The sequence below is a fragment of the Manacus vitellinus genome, unplaced genomic scaffold (assembly GCF_001715985.3).
Source record: "Manacus vitellinus isolate BGI_N305 unplaced genomic scaffold, ASM171598v3 scaffold_21_pilon, whole genome shotgun sequence".
Taxonomy (NCBI): Eukaryota; Metazoa; Chordata; class Aves; order Passeriformes; family Pipridae; genus Manacus; species Manacus vitellinus.
Genome location: NW_021939546.1, coordinates 4,448,265 through 4,473,099, shown reverse-complemented (window position 1 = coordinate 4,473,099; position 24,835 = coordinate 4,448,265). Strand labels below are relative to the sequence as shown.

The 24,835-nt window shown below is 49.5% G+C and overlaps 1 protein-coding gene across 1 annotated transcript in view; it reads left to right on the top strand.

The window, feature by feature from the left end:
* SGIP1 (SH3 domain GRB2 like endophilin interacting protein 1) overlaps positions 1–24,835 on the top strand; it is a 51,759-nt gene that overhangs the window by 18,856 nt on the left and 8,068 nt on the right. Inside the window, 17 exon segments of the mRNA XM_018072367.3 lie at positions 51–107; positions 564–618; positions 1,514–1,689; positions 4,939–4,950; positions 5,579–5,590; positions 6,485–6,509; positions 6,894–6,945; positions 8,266–8,351; positions 9,742–9,834; positions 11,076–11,150; positions 12,988–13,224; positions 13,227–13,355; positions 13,358–13,429; positions 16,325–16,367; positions 16,369–16,441; positions 17,297–17,423; positions 20,825–20,884. Coding sequence (XP_017927856.3) covers positions 51–107; positions 564–618; positions 1,514–1,689; positions 4,939–4,950; positions 5,579–5,590; positions 6,485–6,509; positions 6,894–6,945; positions 8,266–8,351; positions 9,742–9,834; positions 11,076–11,150; positions 12,988–13,224; positions 13,227–13,355; positions 13,358–13,429; positions 16,325–16,367; positions 16,369–16,441; positions 17,297–17,423; positions 20,825–20,884 — 1,384 coding nt within the window.

Sequence of the window (24,835 nt, the reverse complement as noted above, 5' to 3'; positions counted from 1 at the left end):
TTGTTTCCTTCATTTAAAACATGGAAATTTTCTTTTCCAATGTGTTGCAGAAGAAGACAAATGGAGCCCCGAATGGATTTTACGCGGAGATTGACTGGGACAGATACGTAAGTGTCCCGCAGAGCTTCCCGTCATCCAGCACATGTACAGATCCTTGTGGGGAACTCAGGCTGTTCCCACACCCTGATTTTGGGCTTTTTGGGTGATGTCTGGGTGTCAGTTGTGTCCAGATTTCCATTTCATATCTGCAAGTCAATCAGGTCGTATAAAACTGCCCAGAAATGAGGTGCCTCTGGAGAGCTCTGTCTTGGCCAACAGGATGTTGTACTTTATCCAAAGAAAACCTTGGTTTACAACCAAGAATTAAAAATGCTTTCCTGCAAAAATTGAGCACTGCAAAATTAATTGTGAACTTTGAAGGCTGTGCCACAGCACAGGTTGCCTTTGCTCTGTGTAGCCCCAGGGGCTTGAGTTTTGCTGGACATCACTTGCCACAGGAGGAAAGAGCTGCTCCAGCTTTCCAGGAACAGAATTAATATTCCTAATTCTATATTCCTACTCAGAACTCACCTGAGCTTGATGAGGAGGGATACAGCATCCGACCTGAGGAACCAGGCTATATCCTTTATTGTTGGCTTTGTCTCTTGCGTTAGAAATTGTAAGATGAGCTGGGGTTCACAGTCAGGCCACTGGCTATCTTTATTTCATTTTTATTATTTATCATAATTTATTTCCTAATTTTTATTTTCATTTTGAGCTATCATTCCACGGCTAAAACTAAATTCCAGAGGGAATTACCTGAGGCATTAGAACAGAAGGTGATTTTAATTGCCTTTGCTCCACTGGTGTGGAGTGAGGAAGCGTGAGGAATGTGGGAGCATCCCAGTGGGATGCCCCCTGGAAACCACCATGTCCACCATTAGCCTGGAGAAAAGGAGGCTCAAGGGGGACCTTCTGGCTCTCTGCAACTCCCTGACAGCAGAGTGGAGCCAGGTGGGGGTCAGGCTCTGCTCCCAGGGAACAAGGGACAGCACAGAAGGAAACGGCTTCAAGTTGTGCCCAAGGAGGTTCAGGTTGGATATTGGGAAAATTTCTTCCTGGAAAGGGCTGTCCAGCCCTGGCACAGTTGCCCAGGCCAGTGGTGGAGTGATTTAGATGCCGTGTGGACATGGGTCAGTGGTGGCCTTGCCAGTACTGGGGAGGGTTGGACTTGGTGATCTTAGAGGGATTTTCCAACCTGAACAATTCTGTGAAATCCAGATGTGGATACAAACCCCTGTTGGACTAAACTAGGGCTGGAATTACCCCTGTGAACGCCACTTCCATGTCCTCTGCCCACACATGGATGAAGCAGTGAAAGATCACAGCAGTGACAGGCACAGCAGGAGGATTCACTCCTGCCCTTGGGCATTTGGGATAAGCATTTGGGGAACACCTGAATCCTGCTCTCCAGGGAGGCTTCAGCCTTGGAGTGCCAGGGAAGCAGAAGGAATCTTTCTTAACTGTGCTCTACCTACCAAAGGAAAGCACTTCTACTCTTCAAGTGAATCCGAGGAGGAAGAGGAGGCACACAAGAAGTTCAACATCAAGATCAAGCCCCTGCAGGCCAAGGATGTCCTGAGGAGCGCGGCCACTGTGGATGAGCTGAAGGCCTCCATAGGCAACATTGCACTTTCTCCATCCCCTGTGGTGAGTCCTGTGTGTTTCCCTCTCTCCTGCAATTCCAAGAGCAGTGGTGTTCCACAGGGAATCATCCCAAGCACGTGGGAAGCTCTGCTTTCCATGCTGATGCTCCATGAAATGTTGAGGTGGAGCCTCTTCTCTGCCCGGGTGAGAGGGCACTTTTGGAGGAATTATTCTGGCTGCTTGAGCTGCAGCCACTAAGGCAGAAGAGTTTTGGATTCCAACCAGTTTAATGTTATTTTTTCCCCTCCTGAAACACATAACAGGATCTTAAAAGGCAGCTTTTTGGTGAGGTCTCAGGCCTTGATTTGGGAGTTGACTTAGCAGGTAGTTGATGAGGTCTGTCACAAAAATTTCTCAGCTAAATTATGGAGGAGGGAAGGAAAGATGACATTATACTGTAGTCTTACTAGTGCCTTTGGAAATGCCTAAAAGTGCTACATATAAACTATAAATGAACATGAACTGTATATATTCTTATCATGCTATTGTGGCTTCACATCATGCTTTGGGCTGATACTATGCTATAAATGAATATAAACTATAAATGAAGTGTTACATATAAACCATAAACCCAAGGGAATGACTGGAACTGAGTCAGGGGAGGTTTAGGGTGGACAACTGAGATCAGGATATGTTATTCCTTTTTTTCCCTTTTCCCTCATTTTTTAATGTAATCATCATTCAGAAGATAAAACAGAAGGGTCTTGTCCTGATTCCCAGGACAAGGAAAGTATCTGGGGGTTTTCACACTGCCATAGGATGTTAGAGGGACATTTCTCATCCTGGGGGTGAATCCTAGTTCCTGGAAGGAAAGATCATCTCTTCTTAGTCCCTCCTGGTATAAATACCATCACTCTCTGCTTTTCCTAAGGCTTGTTAAGATTTCTGTTGTCTCACCTCAATCTGTTCAGCCATGAAAAGATTGGGTTTTGGTCTTTCAGTGGTTTTTAGTGTGGGCTTTAATGTCTTTCCAGATGATGCTTCCCATGATTTATAAATAACCTGTATCTGAAGTGTGAATGAATCTCAAACCCGAAGCAAAGATGAAAGAAAATCAGTGTATTTTATTTCTTCTTCCTTTTCTGTCTGTTGGCATTCAAGGGTTAGAAATTGCAGTTGGATGCTTTGAGAAGCACAAAAAAAAAGGGGGGGAAAACAACCTCAAACCCAACAATTAAAATAATAATAATAAAGCAGCAAATGCAGCAAAATGGGAGAGTTTGAGACTGGCAATTATTTGCCAAATAGGCAAATAATGATTGCAAGATAATTATACTAAATATAGGACTAATTTATTGTGAAACCAAGCAAATTCTGGCTTGGCAGAGTGATGACCTCAGCATTTTGTTGCACATGTGTATGTATGTAATGTAGGTGACATTGGGAGGAGAGAGGAAAAAGTGCAATATTTTAAAAATTGGAAAAGGAAGGCACTGAGAATTTACTTAAGGGGCTGAGTCTGTTTGTTGCTTAGATTTCTGCATCCCTTGCAGGGATGCTGCAGGTTGGGAAAGTGTCCCTGCCCGTGGCAGTGGAGTGGGAACAAGATGAGCTTTAAGGTCCCTCCCAACCCAAACCATTCTGGGATTGAAAGATTTATTGAGAAAAATTTGGGCGACCACACAAAGGTTCTGGCAGCGCAAAGATTCTTGGTGGTTTTAATTTTCATTGATTAAATACTTGAAGAGTTTTGCACTGATATATGAGGATTAGGCTGTTGTGATCAGCATCTCTTCTACCCTTCACTTTTTTCCAGGAAAACCAAATTCCCACAGAATGTGAATTTTGCTAAATAGGATTTTTGTCTCCTCTTTTCCATGGTGTTTTTCCTGCTGAGGTGGAGGGATTTTGCCATAATTTAAAAAGGGTTTAGCCCCTGGGGAGGAGGATGCCTGTGTGATGTGGTCCGAAGGCTTTGGGTGCTGGGTTAGGACACTGTGTTGTGCCTTGGGATAATCCTTGTCCCTGGCAGAACTCGGCCTTGGGCTGGAGCCTGTTCTTCCCTGTAAAGTAGTGCAGACGTGCTCAGGGAAAAGCCCTGTGCCAGGCTGGACAGAAGGATCCATGCTGCTCACCCATGTGGGGATCCAAAATCCAGTGTAGGGAGCCAAGGTGTGCAGATGGGGAGTGAGCAGTGTCGCTGCCAGGCACTCCTGCTCTCCGGATCCTGGCACATGGCACTGCCCTCACTGCCCAGGAAAGCACCACTGCCCCAGGCAGAAGCTAGCTGAAGGAGTTTTGCATCCACAGGAGTTCCATGCTTGCCTGTCAGGTCCTTGTCCTGGGCTTGTCTTCCCTCCAAAACCAGCTGCAAAGCCCTGCTCTGGCATTGCATCCTCCTGGAATAGAGCAGTGGGATGGTAGATCGTGGAATCTCAGACCTCTTGGGTTGGAAGGGACCTTAAAGCTCATCTCATTCCAGCCCCTGCCATGGGCAGGGACACCTTCCGCTATCCCAGGTTGCTCTAAGCCCCGTCCAACCTGGCCTTGGACACTTCCAGGGATGGGGCAGCCACAGCTTCTCTGGGCAGCCTGTGTCTGTAGTCACTGTCCTCCCCATGCCTTTGGGATGTGAATTCTTGTGCTTTAAAATTTAGAAACAAGAAGAAAACTGGAGATGCTGGTGTAAACTGGTGTCAGATGCTCCCTCTGTTTGAAACCCAACGGCTCAAGGTCCATTTCTGGTGCAGAAGATCACAGGTGTTGGTGGCATAACCTGCTTGTGCCATGTGCCCTGCCAGCACAGCCCAGATGCTTCAGACCTCCCACCTGTACCTCTGCTCCTGCTGGCTTTGCTCTTGGCTCCATGAAAACTCAGACCCAGGAACAAGGATTTTGTGGGAAAAACAGTGACTGGCTTAAGATGATGAGTAACAGCCTTAAACTTAAGCACTTAAAAACAACATTTCTGCCCCTTTGACTTTTCTCCCACATGGACCCTTCCAAGGAATGAAGTAGGCTGGGAATGGCTGTTGCCTATAGCCAGTGGGGCCTGTTAATGATAAAAAAAAGTGAATTGCTTCTATAAGATGGCTCAGACAAAAGTTTTTTATATTTCCATATGCTCTCCTTCTGTCCAGTCTCCCAGCTGGATGGGTGACAGCCTGGCTGGTGCACTCGTGACCCTCTGCTTTGCCATGTCTTTAACCTGATGCTTTGGTCATAATACAAATCCTTAATTTCTCTGTTACCCTTTTGAGAAAATATCTTATATTCTCATTCTTTTTTTTTTCTCTTTCTGCATTCTTTTAGAGGAAAAGTCCGGTAAGAAACACAATTTTTATCTCCCTAATACTTTAACCCAACCTTGTATCCTCTGGTCACACAGTGCCTGTTCTGCACATCTCTAGAGCTGAAATGGAAAATGTAAATAACAAATCCTGCCCTTCTAGAATGATGTTTAATTTCCTTTATTGTTGACTTAGAACATTTAAAAATAGAGCATTTAAAAATAGAGCTAAGCTGTCTTTGCTTTGAGTGTTCAGTCTGGGGGTGTAGTTTGGGGTGAAAGGTGTTTGGACAAGATGCGTAAGGGCACTCTTATCTGTGGATTGTGGCACATCCAAAGGTGTGAGAAGGCAGAAAACCCATCTGTGATCCATCACTTCTGTGCTTCCTGTGTGCAGAGGAGTTGGTTTCCCCAAGAGGACTGAGCTACCAACTGTTCCAAGCCCAAAATGGGGAAATTCACCCAATTTCCAGGATTTGGGTTACCTCTGGGTGACTGGGTGACCCACGGGGTGTTGTGCTCCAGTGGTGGAGGCTGTGTGGAGGAGAAGCCCACCCAGTGCAGTGGTGACAGAGGGGTATGATGGGCTCTGGGGGACTTGGGGTGCTGACCTGTCACTCTCTGACCAGGTGTCTCTTCTCTCTTCCTTCTCGCTGACCGCAGCGGCGCAGCCCGGTAAGGACCCACTCCTTTCCCCTTCCTCCTCTACTGGGAATGGGAGTGCTGCAGGGAGCTAAGTCAGTGCTTGATGGGAATAGGGAATGGGGACTGGGTGCCAGTGCCACTACCCACCCTGCTGTGTGACCCCAGGTGATGGTGGGATCAAGGGGATTGCCTCACCTTGATAATGCAAAGGGCCCCTCAGTGATAGGTGTTCTCCAAGGCTCATCCTGCATCCTTGCAACCTCCTGGAGAGCCTGCTTGTGGTCCCGGGATGTCCCCACTGACCCCCTCTTGTGGGGCTCTTGCTCCCCTCTCTGCTGCACAGCTCCAATTCTCTGACTGGGGGGATTTGGCTTTGGAACAAGCTTCCCAAGGCCAGTGCTGGGGTCCCCATCCCTGGAGGGATTTAAAAGGTGTGTGGATGTGGCATTTGGGGTCATGGGTCAGTGGTGCCCTTGGCAGCGCTGGGAGATGGTTGGACTCGATGATGTTACATGGCTTTTCTAACCTAAATTATTGTGTGTGGGGAGGTGTGTGGGAGGTGGCAAGAGCAAGGACTTAAATTTACTAAAACACATTATTAGATTGATTTGCAGCCATCAAACATAAGGATTTGGGGCTTATGCCATTATTAATGGGGTGAGGGTGTAACTGACCCCCGCCACCCCAAGGCACTGGTAGCTGGGATGTCTTCAAAAGCAGAACTGCCAATGATGGCTTCAAGTGGGTCAGAAACCTCCTGGCAGGGTTGTCAGGGTTGTCTGCTCTCTGTATTTCAGCCACATACAGTAAATGTCACTTTAGACAATTCCTGCCATGTCTGCTAGGCTGTTTTGCTCCTGGGTGACAATTGGCATGTGCCTATGTCCCCGTGCATCCCACTTACCTCTGTGTTTCTGTTTCCAGGGGACAATTAAAAGGAATTTATCCAGTAAGTATCTTCTGCAGCCTGGAAAAAACAGTCAGCACAGTTGGTGGAGGTGTTTGGGGTAGGGGGGGAAGAGAGTGGGGAAGGTTTGCTTTGAAGTGGTCCTGGCAGAAATGATGACACCCAAAAGTTTTCCTTAAAATGCCATGTGGGATATTCTTGGGGTACCTGGAGTGTACTACAGGGAGTATAGTGTGCTATAGCAGTGCAGCTCCCTAGTTCAGTGTTCTACAGAAATAAATCTAAATTAAAAAGCAGATTCTTTGCTGGGGTGGGATGTGTGCCATGCTGGTGGCACACTGGGTGTGAGCCCTCCTGCCAGCACAGGGTTTGGGAGGAGTGGGCAGGGAATGACTCTCACCCTGTGCTGTCTGTCCTGTGCCACAGGTGAGGAGATCACGCGGCCCCGGCGCTCCACACCAACACCAGACCCTGCCAGGTCAGTACAGAGCCCCTCAGTGGGATTATCCAACACATCCATGTCCAGGCACATCATCCCAATGTGGGTTTTGAGCATTCCATGGGCAGGTGAACATTTAGACTAGGCTGAATGTGTTCTCCTGCAGGTTTTGATCCTTTATCATCTACATCAAGGTAGGGCAAACACAGAATAAAGAGCAAATTCACTGAGTATTTGCTACCCTACAACTGTTACCAACCCATCAGTGAGCTGAGCTGCTCCAGTTTGGCTCATCAAAGGCACCACTGCAGCAACATCACTTTTATAACCTTTTAGGCTCCTGAGACAGCTGAACATCTGTGTTTGGCTTTAAATACACTGAGAAAATGCAGGATGCAGCAGGCACAGGGAGATTTGGGTCCATGGGCTCTTTGTTGGATTCTGGAGAAGATAAGGCTCCCGAGAGACCTTAAAGCCCCTTCCAGTGCCTACAGAGGCTCCAGGAGAGCTGGAGAGGGACTTTGACAAGGAATGACAGGACAAGGGGGAATGGCTTCCCACTGCCAGAGGGCAGTGTTAGATGGGATATTGGGAAGGAATTCTTCCCTGTGAGGGTGGTGAGGCCCTGGCGCAGGTTTCCCAGAGAAGCTGTGGCTGTCTCATCCCTGGAGGTGTCCAAAGCTGGGTTAGATAGGGCTTGGAGCAACCTGTTCTAGTGGAATGTGTCCCTGCCCATGGCAGGGGGTGGAATGGGATGGGCTTTAAGGTCCTCCAAACCCAAACCAGTCTGTGATTCTGGCAGAATTGAGAGGCTGTGATGGTAGTGGCACCCCCAGTTTCAAATGCACAGTGTCCATCCTTGTACTCCTACAAGAGCAGCAAGGACATCCACTCCTGGAAGCCACCTTGAGCCTGATCAATAGGGAGAGCTGACAAACGTTGTGCTGGGGGGATATATTGATTTAGAAAAGCAAACACACAAGTTTATATGGAGTAAAGCCAAGTGTTACTGTGAATGTGCCCCGGGTAGCTGCAGGGCTCGACTCAAGGTGTGTTGGACCAGAGTGCGGTCCAGACCTTGACTATTTTTAATAATCCTTTCCCATGCAGTTTTGACTAATTTTGAACCAACTTAAACTGTCCCAGCAGCTGCTCTGGCACTACAGGGTTGGCACCACAGTGCTATAGCCAGTGCTACCACTGTCCTTCCCTTTTCACTGCCTAAACCCCCGTGTTTGCCCAGGTCCTTGTTAGTCTGAAATGTAAACACTCCCTGAAAATATTCGTATTTGCTTCAAACTCTTGGTTTGAGCACAAACCTGATCCTCATGGCTCCTCTGTGCTTGTCTCATCCTGCAGCAAGAAAACAGGGGAGGATCCTGCTGCACTGGCTCCACTCTTCGGGCCCCCCTTGGAGTCGGCGTTCGAGGAGCAGAAGCTGGACGGTGGGCTGGGGACAGGGGTGGCATCTTCTGGCAGTGCCTTGGGGACAGCTGGCAGCATCCAACTCTGCCAGCAAGCAGGGCAGTGATATGAGAAGAGGAAATAATCTCAAGTTGTGCCCAAGGAAGTTTAGGTTTGATATTGGGGAAAATTTCTTGATGGAAAGGGTTGCCCAGCCCTGGCACAGCTGCCCAGGGCAGTGGTGGAGGGATTTAAAAGCCATGTGGATGTGGCACTTGGGAACACGCTGGATTGGACTTGATGTTCTTAGAGAGCTTTTCCAACCTAAGCAATTCCCTGATCAGGTTCCTAACCCTCCTCTTAAAGAAGGAAAAAGAAAAAGCTAAAGCTGAAGGGCAGGTGACAGGGTTCCCAGTCTGGGGTTAATACGGGTTAGATGGAAACAGAGCAAGTGTTTAAGTCAATTAGTTAATTATGTGGTCTGGGACAGATCCTGACAGGGAACAGCTAATGAATATCAAAATTATTGACTCTCAAATCAAACCATGGTTATACCAAGCCCCTCGATGCTCCCCAGAGTGTGGGGAGGAGTTTAACACCACCCCAACACCTCAGATCTGCCTTCAATGAAATAGCAGGATGCTGGATGGAGCTGTTGGACAATGCCTCCATTCTCAGGAAGATGCTATCTCAATAATGTCATTTTCCCCCCAAAACCAGTGTTTGCTTGGCAGAGACACTTTGCTCCTCCCCAGGCTTGATTTTTCCCAGCTTTCCCAAAGTGCAGTGATCTTGCAAGGCTTGTTTTCCTCAAAGAACAACCCCATTCACCCTCTGGAGCAGATTGTTCCCAGAGAGATCTCCTCATCCTTCTCCCAGAGGCGGCAGACTCTGCTCCCAGGGAATGGCCACTGCCCTTGTAGCCTCGTTATGTCTTGTCATTTATGACTCCAGTTAATTCTTTTAATCAAAGCTATGTTTGCTTGCAGTTCTCTGCACGCAGCCCCTCCAAAAAGTACAATAAATTTAATTTACTTAGAAAATTTTTTCCCTACAACCTCTGTGAATATATTTGTATCTTTTCATTTTAATATTTGATGGGGTTTTTTGCATACCCTAAAATATCAGACAATTTTTGCAATTAATACAATGTCTCCCTCCATGTAATAAACCTCTAAATCCATCAATGGCATTGTTTTGTTTGTCAAGCAGCATGAGTGTCAAACTAATTGCATGTCCTGTTTCAAAATCAGGCAAGCTTTTAATTATTCACCATTATAGAACCCCCTGTCTTTAATTAATGAGAGATTTGTGTCACTGTTTGGTTCCTCTTTTCCCAAACCTCAGATGAAGGTGTTTTGGTGTTCAGAAGAAGATGGTTAGTTTTCTCATTGCTTTAAAAGGTTTATTTATTTATTTTTGATTTTTCAGCTGCTCTAGATCAGCCTGAGATCTGGGGTTCAGTCCAGCCCATCAACACAAGTGTAGAGTCCCCAAAACTTCCAAGACCTTTTCCAACTGGAAGTAAGTGACTGTGCAGGTTGTCAATCAAAAAATAATATATACAGAAATCAGGACAAATATTTGACTTTTCCTCATCTAGACTGTGCGATTCCATAACGTTTTATGTTTGAGGTTTTTTTTTTTTCCCTGGTTTGACTTGAGCTGCAGTACTGCAGGATGGAAGAAGGAATGGGATTGGGTGAGGGATGGGAAAGAAGTGTGGACGGTACTTGGGGTGTGAGAGGTTATGCACAGCCTCCCTTAGGATATGTGCCGCTGCCACGAGAGCTGGGTTTCCGAGGTGAAACCTCTCCAGCCAGGACAAATCTCATGCTTGGAAGCTGTTGTAAAAGCCACGCTGCCTTCAGAGGCCAGGAATACCAGATCATGCATGTTAATGATCTGGCTGGAGAGGTTGGAAACACCGGGTTTTTTTGTCTGGGTTAACATATGGAAGATCAGCACAACCCCAAATCCCTGATTTTTATTGCAGCTTTCCCCATTGCCTGAGGCAGCTGGGGAACTGCAGCTTTTCCTCCTCCCAAGCCGCAAGGTCATTTTTCCTCCTTTTTCTACTCTTCCCACCTCCCTAGCCATGAGCCCAACGGATTTCATGCCAAACCCACCCTGGCCCTGGTGCTGATGTGCCAAGGTCAAGGCAGCTTCTGGGCACATCTCCACCTTCCAAGGGGACTGGGATACTGATGATGGAAACCACAGTACCTCACGGGCTGCTCCTCCAGGAGGTTTGGCCTTGGATCTGATTTGCATCTGCTTGGCAAAAATGCCTCTGTAAAGCAGTACTGGTCAATTAGCCACTGTTAATTAGCCAGTGTTCCTGTTCCCCTGTGTGCATCCTGACTCTGTGTGGGATGGGCACATGAGAAACACAGAAGCAGATCTGTGCCTCAGAGGCTACAGGTTTAATTAAAATGGTAATTCAGGAGTTTAAAATGTGTGAGTACAGTCTGAGAATTAAAAGTGGGGGAAATAAAATTCATAAAACCCAGTAAAAATGGCATTACACTGACAGAGGGCAGAGATAGATGGGATATCGGGAAGATATTGTTCCCTCTGAGTGTGGTGAGGCCCTGGCACAGGTTGCCCAGAGAAGCTGTGGCTGCACCATCCCTGGAATTGTCCAAGGCCAGGTTGGACGGGGCTTGGAGTAACCTCATCACTGTCATATCCCCCATTCCCAGTAAAACTGTGTTTCCTAAGACACTGTAACTGAATTTATTCCCCTCTCTGCTCTCTTGCAGCTCCTCCACCGCTCCCACCGAAGAACATCCCGGCCACACCGCCGCGCACCGGCTCCCCCCTGCCTGTGGGAATAGGTAAAACTCAGTGTGTGCCAGGGCACAGCCTGGGAGACTGATCTAGAGCCTCCAGGGGTGGTGCTGGGTGGGGGGTGGTTCCCCATGGCTGTGTTTGGGACACAGATTTGGTCCTTGTGCATCCTCTTCCCTTTGCGTTTGTAGAATTCTAGACTGATTTAGGTTGGGAGGGACCTTAAAGTTCATCTTGTTCCAGCCCCTGCCATGGGCAGGGACACCTTCCACTAGAGCAGGTTGCTCCAAGCCCTGTCCAACCTGGCCTTGGACACTTCCAGAGATGGGGCAGCCACAGCTTTGTGGATGCTGCAGTTGGGGTGATGCTGTAGAAGCAGCACAAAGATGCCTTTGGCCCCCAGGTTTGTGTCATCCTGCTGAAATTAATGTTTTCTCCACTCTCCCTGACTTTGGGGTCAGTCACTCTGGAAATGCAATGCAGCATAAGCCTTAATATCCTGCTCAAAATTGAGACTATATAGAACCCTGTTACCACCTGAAGCAGCCCTGAATGGTCTGTGGTTATGGAGTAACAGGGCAGTGTCTGCCTGTGTCAGGGAGCTGCTCCTGCACTCCCTGTCCCTCAGATTCCTACTGCTGCCAGGGAATGTGGGAAAAACCTGGTCTCACAGCCTGGGCTAGAGAAGAGAGAATGGAATGGTGCTGGGAATGAAGGACAACCTGAGGACAGGGAGGGAAAGGGATTGGTTGCAGCCAGAGAACATAAAGTGCTTATAAGTATATAATTCATGGTGCTGGCAGGGTGCCATCTGATGGAGCAGCAGGATTTGAGGAGGGGATACAGTGCCTGGCCTTTGGATAGGGCACTGCATGGGGACAGACAGAGCACCTTGGGATGAAATTACCTTTCCATGAAGAAATCCCCTGCTCTGACCTCACTGCTCTATCCATCAACATCTCATTCATGCTCCCATATCTTGATTTTTTTCCTATTTATTGGAGCAACCAGGCTGGCAGAGTGTCCATCTCCATACATTGATTCATCCACAGGAGCAAATGTCAAGCCCAGCCATGTGTGTCAGGCCATTTGCTGGGCTCTGCCTTGTGCATCATGTAAAGCAAGAGGCTGAGGTCTACATTGTTTGTTTGAGAAAAATTCTATTTTATCCCAAATGTAGAACAGCAGATGGCTCCCCCAAACACGGGAGCAGAGGTGGGGTGATGCTGACACAAGGAGCCCAGAGGGCACGTTAGTTTTAGGATCTCCCTTCCCTGGATATGTAACGTTTGGCTGATGGATCATCTCTGTGTTGGTCATGGAGTCAGATGGGAATGTTGGTGTGTGGTGGCTTGGTTAGTGAGCAGAGCTCTGAAATCCCCTGATCTGCTGCTGCTTGTGACTGAAGAGCATTCACCCTGTCTGCATCCTGTGCTGCAAACCAGCATGTTCAAGTATATATATTTATACGTGTGTGTTTATAAATATATATATATATAATGTGGGGTGTGCCAGAGCGCTGAGTGCATAAGTTTACTATCTGCTGATAATCCAGAGTTCTGGTAAGGACATGCTGTCATTTAGAGGACATGTAAAGGCTGTAACTTTTGGGATGATATAGTACTGTTGGATGTGAGTGATGGAGGAGCAGGGCTTGGCTCATGGTGCATGTTTACTCATCCAGCCTTTCGACCCAGTGTGGTTCATTATATGTTGCACATGGCCTGATGTAGAACTTTGTTGCACATGAATTATATTCCCCAGCAGCTTATAAGAAACCATGTTTTTAGAGCATCTCCTCTAGAAGTAGCTGGCACAGAGCCCGTAGAGAGTAGTGCAGCCCTCGCTTAATGCCAAGTGTAAAATAACCTCCTCTGACCACAGGAGGGGACCAGGCAGCAGCAGAGCCTAAAAGGGACAAACTCCCGTCCATCAATGACTTGGACAGCATTTTTGGCCCTGTGCCGTCCCCCAAATCTGCTGCTGCAAACGCAGAAGACAAGTGGGTCAATTTTTCTGATCAATCCCCGGAAAACGCGGCTCCAGAGTTGACGCCCCGGGAAAAAGCGGGATCCCCGCCGGCGGCAGCGCCCCGCTCAGCCACTGCTCCCCGGCGGAGCCCCTCCGCCCGCTGCCCTCGCCGCTGCACCTGGAGGAGGTTCACAAGAAGGTTTCTGAGCACCTGAAGGATGAGAACGTGGAGCCGGTGGCCTCTCCCAAAGATTTTGGGCCGGGACAGAGAGCGACCCCGCCGCCCCTCCGCCGCCCACCTACCGCACGGTGGTCTCGTCCCCCGGACCGGGCGCCAGCACGGGCAGCACCAGCGGTACGTCCCGCGGCCGTGGCTGTGCTTCGGGGGGGCCCTGAGCGCCTCCGGCGTCCCCTCCCGCCTGGCTGTGCCTGCGCCCGGGCCCGTCTCGTGCTTCCACGTCCGTCGTCTGCCCTCCGCCTCCTGTGTCCTCCCCCTGCTCCTCGCTGCGTGTCTCGTGGTGGGATGGGGCTGATGATCTTCCCCCAAAGCTCCCGAGAGCCGCCCTTCCCACCTCTGCCGTGCACAGAATTTGGGATGGGGTTGCCATTGCTGCAGGTCTGTCCTCAGTAGGTTTGAGTAAACATAGTCAGAAACATTTCAGGCAAATAATCTGAGCAAGCCTCAGCTCCAGGGTCCTTTAAATCTGTTGCAGACAGGTCACCACACACTGTCACCCACCCAGCTCAGAGGTAGCACAGGTCTGGACAGTGCTTGGTCCTTTTTGGCTCTGAGTGTGAAGAGCCAGGAGAAATGTCTTCCAGAGTGAGCCTCTCCCAGGGCAGAACCTGGTTGGTCTGTCTGGCATGTGCTGGCTGCCTGTTTAATTATAAATTATTATTATTAATTATAAATGTCAGTGCCCATTAGGGCAAATGAGCTTAGTGCAGGTCAACTTACACACACTTTCTGAGAGTGTTTGAGGGGGTGCAACCTGTTGTTTTAGGGGCTGACCCCCAAGGGTACTTACTGGACACCTGTGCTGCCATCCTGCATCCACCAGAAGTTATTTTTGAGGGAATTACCCCCTCAGGGCCCTGAAGAACCTCCACCCAGGTGGGGGAGGTGAGGGGTGTGTTGGGTGTGCAGCCCCCAGACCTGTCCCCCAACATGTGACACCAGCCTCATGGAAACTTGGAAGAAGTGTCATTCCTCTGGGTTGTCACCTCCATGGAAGGGGGGTGGAGGGGCTGCTGTGGGTGTCCCACCATGTGAGGCTGGTGCTGCAAGTGTGGCTTTGCTTCAGTGATGGTGGCTTTTCTGTGCTGGGAGGGTGGGAATCCATGTGGGGGCTGCTAGTGGCAGTGGTTGGAGCTGGGACTTCTGGAGTTTGGCAGCAGGAAACAGCAAGATTCTTCCACCATGCTCTCCAACCTCATGCCAACTGAGTAACTCCTTGTGGGAGTGAAGAGCCACAGGATGGGGACATGCCAGGGCTCCCCCTGTAGGGATGGATGGAGGAGCTGTTGTTTCCAAGAAGATCCAAGTCTCTTCTTCAGGAATTGCCTCCTGTCTCAGTCTGGACTGCTTTACATCCCACTGTCACCTCAGCCTTCCCCAGTGCAGCAAGCTGGAAAATGCAAAGTGTTAACGTACCCACAGAAAAATTGTGCGAATATTCCAAAAACTGCATCCCCTGGCAGATGGATCCAGCATCCCTCACACTCCTCTCCACCTTTCCAAGGCCCCTGGTTCTGCATTTGGTCCTGGGCCTGTCCCGTTTTTGGATGCTGTGGAGCAGAGCCACCACAGGATGCCCTCCTGCCTTCACATCCCATGGGAGCCTGGGCTTGTGGGTGTCACTGAATCAGGGCTGGGGATGGGTGTAGACTCATCATGGAATGGTTTGGGTTGGAAGGGATCTCAAAGCTCATCTCATTCCAACTCCTTGCCATGGGCAGGGACACCTTCCACCAGACCAAGTTGTGCCAAGCCCAGCATCCCAGCAGGCTTCCGATCTTGTGCTTATTTCCACACACTGCCACAGTTTCTTGTGGCAGGAAATACCTATTCTGGGATGGAAGCCAATGTCTGGCAGGTCTTTGGCTACCTGGTGGTCACAGAACACTCCCTTGAAGGCTCCATCCTGCCACACTCATTCAGTGCTGCAAGGCTACTTTCCCTGAATAATTCCTATTTTATCAGGCTTTTATTGGGATAAGTAAGGAAAAATTCAGACTCTGATTCCCAAATTAGGCTTTTAATTAAAAATGGCTTGTACTTTGAAGTTGTGCCAAAGAATGACTGGAATTTACTCCGTTTAAACAAGCCCCTCTCTTGGCTTAGCCTGCTCTCCTTTACCTCCTGGTCTCATTTCTATAGATCTAGCTTTGGTCTTTCCTTAATCTGAACTATCACCCAAAAAATGTAGGAAATGATTCTCTTGTAAGTCAGAAAAATAAAGCCAAAGTCCTTGTCTTATCATCAGTCTGAGCCAAGCATGGAGCTGCTGAACTCTGTGGAGACTAGTGGCAAATGCCATGTCAGTTGTCCTGGGAATGGGGTCTGAATTTCCTCCCACTCCTTGTGCCCCTCATGTCATGGTACCGTCTCTGACTGCTCTGTACAACACCAGTTATTGCTGAACTTCTTTGGGAAGGAATTTCTGTGCATGGAGCAAAAGTCTCCTGGATATTCTGTAAAGCATTGGTCAAAATTTCCATCTGATTACAAAACTTCCCCTACACAGCAGGACAGCAACCGCTGGGGACCATGTGAACACCACTTGTTCTGTAAGACTCTTCCAGAGGGTTGGGAGATGTTACACTCCCAGCAAAACTCATAACCTTTCTGTTCTGCCCTCTCCCCTCTTGCTGGGACAAGGCTTTGCCCCTAGTACCCATCCTTTCCACCAGTTGTGCCAGCCCTAGAGCTGTGGCACCAGCACCAGCTGCTGCAGGGCTTCAGCACCATATTCCTCCTGCCTACATCTGTTTTTTGGGAAAGCCATAAGTCTCCTCTGATAACAATTTTGCCTAAAGCTCCCTGGCTGAGGGAGCGGGATATTGGGCAGCCCTTGTGAGGAATTCTTCAGCATCTGCAGTCCTGGAATGCTCTGTGCCCTGGTGTGAGGCTGTTGTTACGGGGAGCTGTGTGGGGTGTGCATGGGCACCCCTGGGTGGGTGGAGGGTCTGGGGTGGGGAGCGCTGGGGGCACTGTCTGTGCGGTGCTCACGGCTCCCGTTTGTTGCAGGTTCCTCGTCGCCGGCTCGCCCTGGAACGCCACTGGCCACCTGTGGCACCCCCGCCACCGCCCCCCCGGCCCCCTCCGGCCCAAGCTGCCCCCGGCAAGCCCCCCGTCGCTGACGTGGTACGTTGGGAGGAGCGGGGGTGGTGGGTGCATTCCCAGTCCTGACATGGATAACGGAACAAGTGACTGGCAGGGGCTGCCAGGCCAGGTTGGGGTTTTCTAGGATTTGTCCACTGAGGTAGGTTCCACCTGGGAAGGGCTGTAACTGCTTCTGGTTGTCCATATTACGTATCTGGTTATCATGCACGTGGTTATCAGGTAGCCCAGCCTGGTAATGCCAAGCGCAGGGAAACCATGGTCTGCAGTCATGACAAAAGGCAGAGAATGGGGTGGGGCAGGAGTGGGAAGGGTTTGGGGGTAAAGTAGTGTGGATCCAGCTGTCCTGGGAACGGTAGCTGGCTCAGGGGGATGCAGCAATCTTTGGTGGGACTGCCCAGCAATCTTAGGTGGGGTGTTCACCACCGCACCATCTGGGCTGTGACATTCTGTCCTGCCACTCCAGGCTGCTTCAGGTAGGTTGGGAGAGTTTTTTGATTCAAGATTTGAATAAAAAAATCGTCCCTAAAGGACCCATAAGGACCTGATAAGCTGCTCCCTGGTGAGATGGCACCAGATGGCACCGCTCCCTTCCCAATGCTAAGTGCATTCCATCCATCCCGCGGCCTCTGGAGGTCCCATCCTCAGTGTGGATGGGAACTTCAAACACCCAGGCCCACGTGATGGTGGGAATCACCTCTCATTTTTCCAGGTCTTAGCTCTAAAAGAACTAAAGTCATTCCCTTTACTCCTCTGGGATGCCAGCAGAGCAGCTGGCTGGAGTTCCTGAGGTTCACGGCTTCAGGGAAAAGCTTGTTTGTTTGATGCAAACGTGTCTGTGTTTTCTTTAACCTTGTGTTATTTTATGTTTTTCTACAGTCCAGGCCTTTTAGCCCTCCTATCCACTCATCCAGCCCTCCTCCGATAGCACCTTTAGCCCGTGCTGAAAGTACTTCTTCCATATCTTCCACCAATTCCCTGAGTGCAGCCACCACTCCCACCGTTGGTAAAAACATACAGCTCTGCTGTTCTTTCACCTTTCCTACCTCTAAATGTCCTTAAACGATTCTTGAAGCCTTTTGATTTGCTAGATTATTCTTTGGGTTCACATTAATTACTTTTCATCAGGTTTTTTAAGTGCAAAAAGGGATTTGAGGGGGCATGATGCATCAGGAGGGTGATGCTGTCAGGCAAGCTTTGGGGCAGCTCCAAATGTTGTGGAAAATGGATGTTTGGTGGAAGTCAAGGTTATCACTAAGGGAAATATATCATAAAATACAGTTATGGTCTGTAAATTTGAACAAAATAAGGTTTTTTTGCAGGAGATGCTTGTGCTGGGAGGGGGGCTGGAAGCCAGACCTTGGGATCTGGGAAACAATTTTAAATCTTTTTGAATGCCTTAATTTTGCACTTTCCTTTAAAGTGGTAGTGGGAAATGGGATCTTGGAAAAGGTTCTTCCAAACCATTTAGCTTGGCACATCCTAAGGCAGAATAAAGTACTGCAGTTTTCTTTTGGAGGAATGTCCTGAAAAACATGGGGTTTGCCAAACCCCCCAGATGCCTGAGACAAGCAATGGGAATAAAGTCTGGCTGGCAGCTCCCAGGCTCCAGGCGCTGGGTCCCCCTGTGCCTCCCTCCTCCATTCCCTCTGTCCCCACCTCCCTTCCATCCCGGTTGCTGGCACTCCGTCTTCTGCCATCACTGCCATCCCACCTGGCTGCCAGCTCTACTGTTCCTCGCTTCCTGCAGCTCCATCTTCTCCAGGATCTCCTTCCTCCTTTTTCTTTTCTTTCCAACCCTCCAAAAACCCAGCCTGGCTGGTTGGTGTGTACTTAGCCACTGGCCTGGCTGTGGCATTTGTCACCAGCTGTCACCTCACAAGTGGTGGCATCACCACATGTGATGGCTGGAAGGTGCTGGGTGTCCTGAGCCGTGTGCCAGGCGCTGTCCCCGCGGTGCCAGTGGCACCGAGCCCTCCCTGTGGGTTTGCTGGAGTCTCCAACCTGCGTCTCCATCCTGTTGTTTGCTTCACTCTCAAGGTGTCGTAGATGCTTGTACTTGTTCGCCGGCTGTTGGTCACTGTCACAGCGTGTTGCTGGAAAACAAAACACCTGGAGAAAGGGGCAGCCAGCCCTGAGCATTCCCAGTGTGTTGGTCCTGTTCGTGCCTGCTGTCCCCCACGATGCCAGTGGGATTGGCACAGTGCCTGCTGGCACAGTGGCCATGGGGCACCTGGGACTACGGTTTTGGTGGGGGGACCAGCCAGGCTGAGGACAGGGATGGTTGTGGGGGCTGCAGGAGGGTGGGAAAGGGGACATGTGTGGAGGATGCATGCTGGTCCTGTCAGCTGAGCAGGTCCCTCAGGCTGTCATATAAATTTATTTTTTTCTCTCTGACGCGTATGTTTTTATGAACAAAAACTGCTGCTTGATGTTTTTAATGACCTACCCATGCTGAGCAGTGGGCATGACACTGCTGGGGGGGTGAGAAGCTGTGCCCGGTGGTACTAGCATCTCCCACCCTCTCCATGGGGGATTTTCCTTGCAAGACAGCTGAAATCAGGGCTCTGGGGTCACCCCTGGACTTGGGAACTCCAAATGGGGCAGCCAGGAGGAGCACCCCAGATTGCAGCTGTTGTACTTCCAGCTCCATACAGACTAAATCATAGAATTCCGGAATATCTTGAGTTGGAAGGGACCCATCAGGATCATTGAGTCCAACTCCTGGCCCTGCACAGGACACCCCAACATTCCCACCATGTGCCTCACAGTATTTTCCAAACACCTCTGGAGCTCTGGCAGCCTTGGTGCTGTGACCACTGCCCTCGGGAGCCTGTTTCAGTGCCCAGCCACCCTCCGGGTAAAGAATCTTTACCTAATATCCAACATAAATCAAGCAGCGGATGCCACATTGCCAGGATTTGGCTTGGGAAAAGCTGGCTGGGGTAAGGCAGGAGCAGATGGGGTTTGGGACCCACTCAGGGAAAGTCCAAGCATCTCCTTGTCCCCACCAAGGCGAGGGTGGGTACTGGTGCTGGATGAGCATCCATGAAAATCCATAGTGAAGGAGGGAGCACTTTTGATTCCTGGGGATTTTTGTGGAAAGAGGAAAAGCTGAAGTGGAAGGTGTGCAGGGATGGGCAGGTCAAGGACCACTGTGGGTCCTGGGGGGCTGGGACAACCCAACCCAGCTGGGGCTGCCTGCAGCCCTGTGCTTACTACAGGGTCCATCTCCAACACTCTCCCCGTCTTCTGTTTCCTGTGGCAAAGTCTGATGGAGTTTGTCCAAGAGCATGTGAAGGGTTGCTCCATTTCCATGTTGTCCGTGCTGCTCTGGTGTGCTTTTCCCGTGGTTGCATGTCAGTCTGAATAATTTCGGGCAAAGAAAGAAGCTGTTGCTCCCGTGTCAGTGCCCCTTCCCTCATTTCTCTCGTTAAATCACTTCTCTGTCTCTCCATTGATACAACGCGCTGCTTGGTTTCAGTTGGGATCCATGTTCTCATTCTTTGTGTTTGTTTTTTTTTTTCTTTCCTTTGCGTTTCTTCTGCTTGTGTTATCAGAGGATGATGCTTTTATTGACAAACTGCCCGTGTTTGAAAGGCGCAGTGAAATGCCGGCAGGTACTGTACTGGCAGGGAGCTTTCCAGACAATCCGCCTTTGGAGCGGGCGACACCCACCGCTCGCATCACCTTGCATGACAGTTTCTCAGTGACCAAAAGGACTTTGAGGTGGAAGGTTGTCACCTCCTGAATTCAAGGAGCTTAATTTAACAGCTCCAAAAGCTGTTTCCCCCCACACACCCCGAGTTATTTCAGCAGTACCCGGAGTCCAACGTGGCTTTTGAGGCGGTGTGAGAGCAGGGAGCTGGTGGTTGTGATGGGAAAAGGAAGATTCCAGCTAGGCAGCTGCTGCTCTGTGTGCGTGTGTCTGGTTATCTGCAAGTGTAATGTCCTGAAATGCAACAGAGAACACTCCATTTCACTGTCACTGATTGTGCACACCGGTGTGGCATGTGGAGCAGCATCCCACCGGGAATGCTGGCGGAGACGACGCCGGAGGCGAGGAGGACACGGCATGTTTGCCCAGATCAGCGCAGTTAGAACATGCTGATGGAGTGCATGAGCCGACAAGCCTCTTCTACTGTAGCCAAAAAAAGAGAAAACCTCTCAAAACTCCTTACCAAGCAAAAGGACTCTTCCATCTGGGCTTCCATAGCTTTGCTTTCTGCTTTCTGTCTCCCAAGCCAACGCCCGAGTTTAAAGCCCCCGTCCCTGCACGTGAACGGCTTGCAGCGCCTCGCCCCCTCCCCGTAGTGAGATAAATGACCTGCTCTGTGACTCACACTGTGTCCTTCTCTCTCCCTCTCCTTAACCTGTCCCATCCCGCTTCAACTCCTGGCCATACAGAGAATGAACAGCCTTCCCTCGTTTGGTTTGACAGAGGAAAGTTTTATTTGACTTTCGAAGGTAAGTAGTGCATAGCATACCCTGTAACGACTCGCTCCCCCTGCTCTCGCTCTCTCACTCCTGGGGTTCCCTCCCAAGGCTCCATCCAGTCCGACTTTCCATGCGAAATGCTATGGCTACTTAGATGACATCGCAAGTTCAACCAGAACAATTTTGATTTGATTTGTGCCATTTGTCCCTGTGATCTCTTTCCTCGTTTATTTATTTTCTAAAAAAATCCAACCCAAACAAAGCAAGACCCGAAAGAACATTCTGAATATTCCCGTACGGAGGCTGCAGTGAAAACCAGAGAGCGGAACCGCTTGCACTGCCAAGGAACTTGACTCTGTCAACCAGAGCTTCTCTCTACTCTCCCTCACGAGCTGCTCGTTACCCTGAGTGGGCTGGGCCACGTGCTGTTAATTAACACCCAAAGGATGATGGGTTCTCTGCCAAGCTGGGGCCTCCTCCCCACCTCCCACCAGGTTTTTTGGCAGTGAAGGGTTGGGAGCTGAAACACCAGCAGGTTGTGCTGCTGGGGTGGCTGCTTGAAGGTCTTGGGGCTTCTGGGGTCCCCCGTAGATGAGAAGGATGCAGGGAAGGGAAAAACTTGTCGTTTGTTCTCCAAGCAGCATCAACTCCCAGGTAGGGCAGAGCTGTAGGTGGCTGGGCAGCCAAGTCCCACTCCGAGAGCGCCAAGGCTTTGGGGGAAGCCTCATCTCACATTTTGCTTTTTAAAAACAGAAATAAAATCAGGAGGTTCGCTTGCAGCAGGAATAGGTGCTTTTAATCTCCAAGCAAGCAGTTTGGAGCTGTTGTAGTGCTTGCAGGCAGGGCTGGGGTGAGCTGGAGGATGCTGTTGGCACAGGACATGCCAGAGTACTGTTTCCACATGTGAGTCCCAAAGTGTGTCCATCCCAGAAAAATGCCAAGTGGCCTGGGATGGGTACTGCCAGGCCAATGAGGATGGGCTTGGAATCACGGAGCAAAGCCCATTCTGGTGAGAGTGATGGAGTAGCAGCAGCAGAAGGCAGGAATTGAGGTGGCATTGACCAGGGAGTTGGTTCCTTCCTTTCCTCCCTTTTTCTTGGCCCCAGGTCCCTGCTCCAACAGTCCCTGCTTTGATGGTCCTAACTCCAACAGCAGCTCCCAGCTTAGATCCAGGGGGAGCTGCTTCTTCCTGGTGCTCATTGCCATTTTGCTGTTCCCTGCAAAAAACCCTTCCTGGGTTTCCCAGGTGCCACCTGCCTGTCCAGAGCTCCAGAAAGAGCTGAGGACAGCCGGGACAATGTTATCCCTCAGCACAAGTATTCCAGCACTGTGCATCCCCCTGCTCTGTGCTTCCTCCTCCCCTCGCTCAGTCCAGCACCAGCCCTGCGAGCGCATCCACCTCTTGGGGGTTTTCTTGTGGTTTTGAGTATTGAAGTTATTGGAATTCTTTGACTTGGTTCTAGCAGTGTGAATGGTGTGGAGAAGGGAGTGGGTTTGTCCTGGAATGCCAGCACAGCAGCAGGCCTGCAGGAGTATGGCACTGCCTCTAGGCTCAGGTCATGTTCCAGAAAGGAGTTATCTCACTTTCACACACTGTATTTCCTGATTTATTTCTAAATATCTATGTCCAACTTTTAAAAAAACCCCGAACTTCAATGCTCATCTGCAGGGAAGTGAGAGGAGACCTTTTGTGTTTGGCATCTGAAACTCTCAGGACATGGAAGGCCAGAAGAGTAATAATAGTTTCTTTCTGAATTTTGAGGGTTTTTTGTGACAAGATCTGTGTATTTGCTGAACATGGGGTAGTTTATTTGTGTGTGAAAAGATTTGGTGATGCTCTCCTGGCCAGGATTGCTGTCACTCATGTCTCCTTATTCCACAGCTGTATTTTCCACTTTTGCATAGGGAAAAATAAGGCAAATGAACCTAGTTTGCTGCTTATGGCTAGATTCAAAGCGCCATAAAATGGATTTGGGTTTTTTTCTCCATTATTGTCAGGTCATTTGCCCAAATGAAAAGTTTCTAAAAATTACTTTTGAATCAGTCACTAAAAAGCCAGGTTTTGGGTGAACGTGTGCCATGGTAACTGAATTTGTCTCGTGTTTCTGGAAAATCATGTCATTGCTTCAAATAGATTATACTTTTCTTTTTTAGTAAAAACCTTAGTGTCAAAGGTTATTTATTCTCTGAAGCCATTAAGAAAAGAATATGCAGGTTCATGAAGAAAGTGGAGGGAATCAAGAACCTCAATTCCATCCACATGATTTTTATTCAAAGCTGGATTAGAAATGAGGATGTTTTGTTGCAGTTGCTGCTCAGGTGAACTCAGATTCCCACAGCCTGGCTGAGCCTGGTAATGGGGATCCATGAGACCAGCCCATTTGTTCCTGTAGAGATGATTTTTCATTCTGGAGAATAAAGGAATCTTATATATGTGCAGAGGAACATGGGGAAAAAGAGATGGGAAATCAGGGAAAAGGTGCATTGGTATGAGAGACACCTGCCCCTCATTCCATGCTCTGGTGCAGGGTCCAGGCTAGACTCAGCTGCCATTATGAGGTGGTTTTAGTCCTCTCCCAAGGAATAATGATTATATTGCTAGGGATTGCATGTGGGCAGCTAAAGCCCTTCTCACCTTCCCTATGAGACAAGCCTGATGCTCCTCTGCTGGGTGTCACCTCCGGTCTTCCCCCTCCATAACCAGCCTGCACTGACACTTCTGAATCCCATCTGTATTTCTGAGTGGATGAGAAGGGAATATCCCACTGGATTTGGCTGGAGGTCATTGCTGAGGGTGTGGGGAGCAAGAGTCACCCAACAGTGGTATTATGGAAAGAATTTATCTAAAATATGTTACCCCAGCAGTCCATGGTGCTGCTGCTGCATGTTCTCTCTGTCACAGAGCCAGGAAATCAGCGTGTCCCATGGGTTTGGGGGAGCTGCCCATGCTCTCACACATGGCTGGCACTGGCATGACCACTCTTCAGCAGGATGTTCATCCTAATGGATAGCTCGGGGCTGTGGCCCCAGGAGCAGAAGGCTTGGGGAGCCACAGGCTGCCCCGCTGGGCTCATTAGGATAATTAATGTGTGTGTGGTGATGAGTCTGTTGTGTGTGGATGAGATGCTCCGGCTGCCCATCCCATGTGCTAGGACACTCAGATACCATTCCTGATTATCCTCATTCTGGGCTGCAGCTGGAATCACTTATTCCCCTGAGCCTCTTAAGATGCATGACTGAGGTATAGACATGGCTACATGAATTTTTTACACCTTTTTACGCTACATTAGAGATTTGAAGGGAAAACCCCATCACTGGAAGGGCTCATCTGTGCCTCTAGGAGAGAGCACTTGGGGTTTATCCATTAACGCACAGGTGCCTGGGTAAGGTGTTAGGAATCCTCCTTGTTGGCAAATATCACAATTTTTTCAATTAATATATCGAAACTCAAAGTGTGATTGAAGTGATGAAAATGTTTTCCCCAGGAGATGATATGAACCCCAATTTTCTGCACCCAAACCCTGTTATTTACTCGCAGTGGTGGGAAGCAGCAGATAAAGAAGGGGAGGGATAATTTTGGAGGATAGCCCAAGCAGAAGAGCAGGAGCTCATCAGGAACATGCCACATTTCGCTTTGCTTTCCCCTGGCCCTGCTGCCTGTGGAGGTGCTGCCCTTTCCCGGGCTGGCATTGGAATTCCTGCAGCTTTGGCTGGAGCTGGCATGTGCTTGCATGTTCCAAACAAACTCCGGGCTGGATTCATCCTCCCTTTCACCTGCCTGACTCAGACCCTGGCAATGAAGGTGACGGAGTGAGGGGTGTTGTGGTCCCTGGGTAAGGTGCCCCTCTGGAGACCTTTGTCATTCCTGGTTTGGGGCAGAATAATCCTCGTGCTTAACCTGATGTACAGAATGCAATGTAAACAAAAAGGTCCCAAAACGGTGCATTGCAGGAAATAGATGAGGCTGAGCCACCAGTGCCA